The 1,700-nt window shown below is 53.9% G+C and overlaps 1 protein-coding gene across 1 annotated transcript; it reads left to right on the forward strand.

The window, feature by feature from the left end:
• The first annotated feature begins 218 nt into the window (after positions 1–218).
• On the forward strand, positions 219–1,474 carry LOC119312501 (protein synthesis inhibitor II-like). The gene has a single exon (XM_037588234.1). It carries the CDS (start codon positions 500–502, stop codon positions 1,337–1,339), a length of 840 nt encoding a protein of 279 aa, XP_037444131.1. The 5' UTR covers positions 219–499; the 3' UTR covers positions 1,340–1,474.
• Positions 1,475–1,700: the final 226 nt, after the last annotated feature.

Raw genomic sequence — 1,700 nt, forward strand, 5'->3', positions numbered from 1 at the left:
CTGCAAATCAAACCAAATTGAATCTTGGCATCTCCTTCTTTGGACTAGCTAGCTAGGAAAGCAAGCATATGTAAAAGTGAAGGCGTGTAGGCGTATACATCTAGGTAAGGACGCGTGCATGTTATATAGATCAATAGGGTTGCAATTGGCGGCAGGTTATTTAGTAGGACAGACCCCTAAACCAAGCAATACAAAGATAAGGATCAGCTCCAAAAACGCCTTCGTGTAAGCATACGCACACACATCACGTAGTAGTATTAGGATTGACCTTAAGTCAAGCTATACAAAGATAAGGATCATCTCTGACAACCTGCCTTGTATACAACACACAAGCACAGCATCACGTACAAGTTACATATGACACGTACACGTATACAAAGCCTATCATTTGACAGCATGCACCTGTCGATCGCCTATAAATTCATCTCCAGTTCGTTCATCCTCTTCCATATCTCAACCCCTCTCGCTTGATAGTACGTCTCATCTAAGCCTCGTATCCATGGCGGCAAAGATGGCGAAGAACGTGGACAAGCCGCTCTTCACGGCGACGTTCAATGTCCAGGCCAGCTCTGCCGACTATGTCACCTTCATCAACGGCATCCGCAACAAGCTCCGCAACCCGGGGCACTCCTCCCACAACCGCCCCGTGCTGCCGCCGATCGAGCCCAACGTCCCGCCGAGCAGGTGGTTCCACATCGTGCTCAAGACATCGCCGGCAAGCACCGGGCTCACGCTCGCCACCCGCGCCGACAACCTCTACTGGGAGGGCTTCAAGAGCAGCGACGGCACCTGGTGGGAGCTCACCCCCGGACTCATCCCCGGCGCCACCCACGTTGGGTTCGGCGGCACGTATCGCGACCTCCTCGGCGACACCGACAAGCTGACCAACGTCGCTCTCGGCCGGCAGCTGATGGCGGACGCGGTGACCGCGCTCTACGGGCGCACCAAGGCCGACAAGACCTCCGGCCCGAAGCAGCAGCAGGCGAGGGAGGCGGTGACGACGCTGCTCCTCATGGTGCACGAGGCCACGCGGTTCCAGACCGTGTCGGGGTTCGTGGCTGGAGTGCTGCACCCCAAGGAGAAGAAGAGCGGGAAGATCGGCAATGAGATGAAGGCCCAGGTGAACGGATGGCAGGACCTGTCCGAAGCGCTGCTGAAGACGGACGCGAAGCCCCCGACGGGAAAGGCGCCAGCGAAGTTCACGCCGATCGAGAAGATGGGCGTGAGGACGGCGGAGCAGGCGGCCGCCACCCTTGGGATCCTGCTGTTCGTCCAGGTGCCCGGTGGGATGACGGTGGCCCAGGCGCTGGAGCTGTTTCATAAGAGTGGGGGGAAATAGGTAGTAGTTGTGCAGGTATATCTGCATGGGTATTGTACAAGTCGAATAAACATGTCACAGAGTGACTGAATGATATAAATAAATAAATGTCACAGAGTCAGTGAATGATATGAATAAATAAACATGTCTAGTTTATATTGGGCCCAACCATAGAATTGCTATCCAACATATGTTTTGCATATGCACATATCAGAAGCGCGAACTATGTTCATCCTTTTAGACTCCCAGGGGCGCATTTGGTTGTTGGGGTGAAAAAACCATGGGCAGTAAACTCCCCTAGGGGATTTCCCTGCTCATATGAGATCCTCCTCCTGCCATGTGAAATATCCCATTGCCATTTGGGCACCAAGGGAGAGTGAAG

The sequence above is a fragment of the Triticum dicoccoides genome, chromosome 5B (genome assembly GCF_002162155.2).
Source record: "Triticum dicoccoides isolate Atlit2015 ecotype Zavitan chromosome 5B, WEW_v2.0, whole genome shotgun sequence".
NCBI lineage: Eukaryota > Viridiplantae > Streptophyta > Magnoliopsida > Poales > Poaceae > Triticum > Triticum dicoccoides.

Bases quoted from the DNA above. Each gene is read 5' to 3' on its own strand.
- LOC119312501 (XM_037588234.1), top strand. From the start codon at position 500: ATGGCGGCAAAGATGGCGAAGAACGTGGACAAGCCGCTCTTCACGGCG.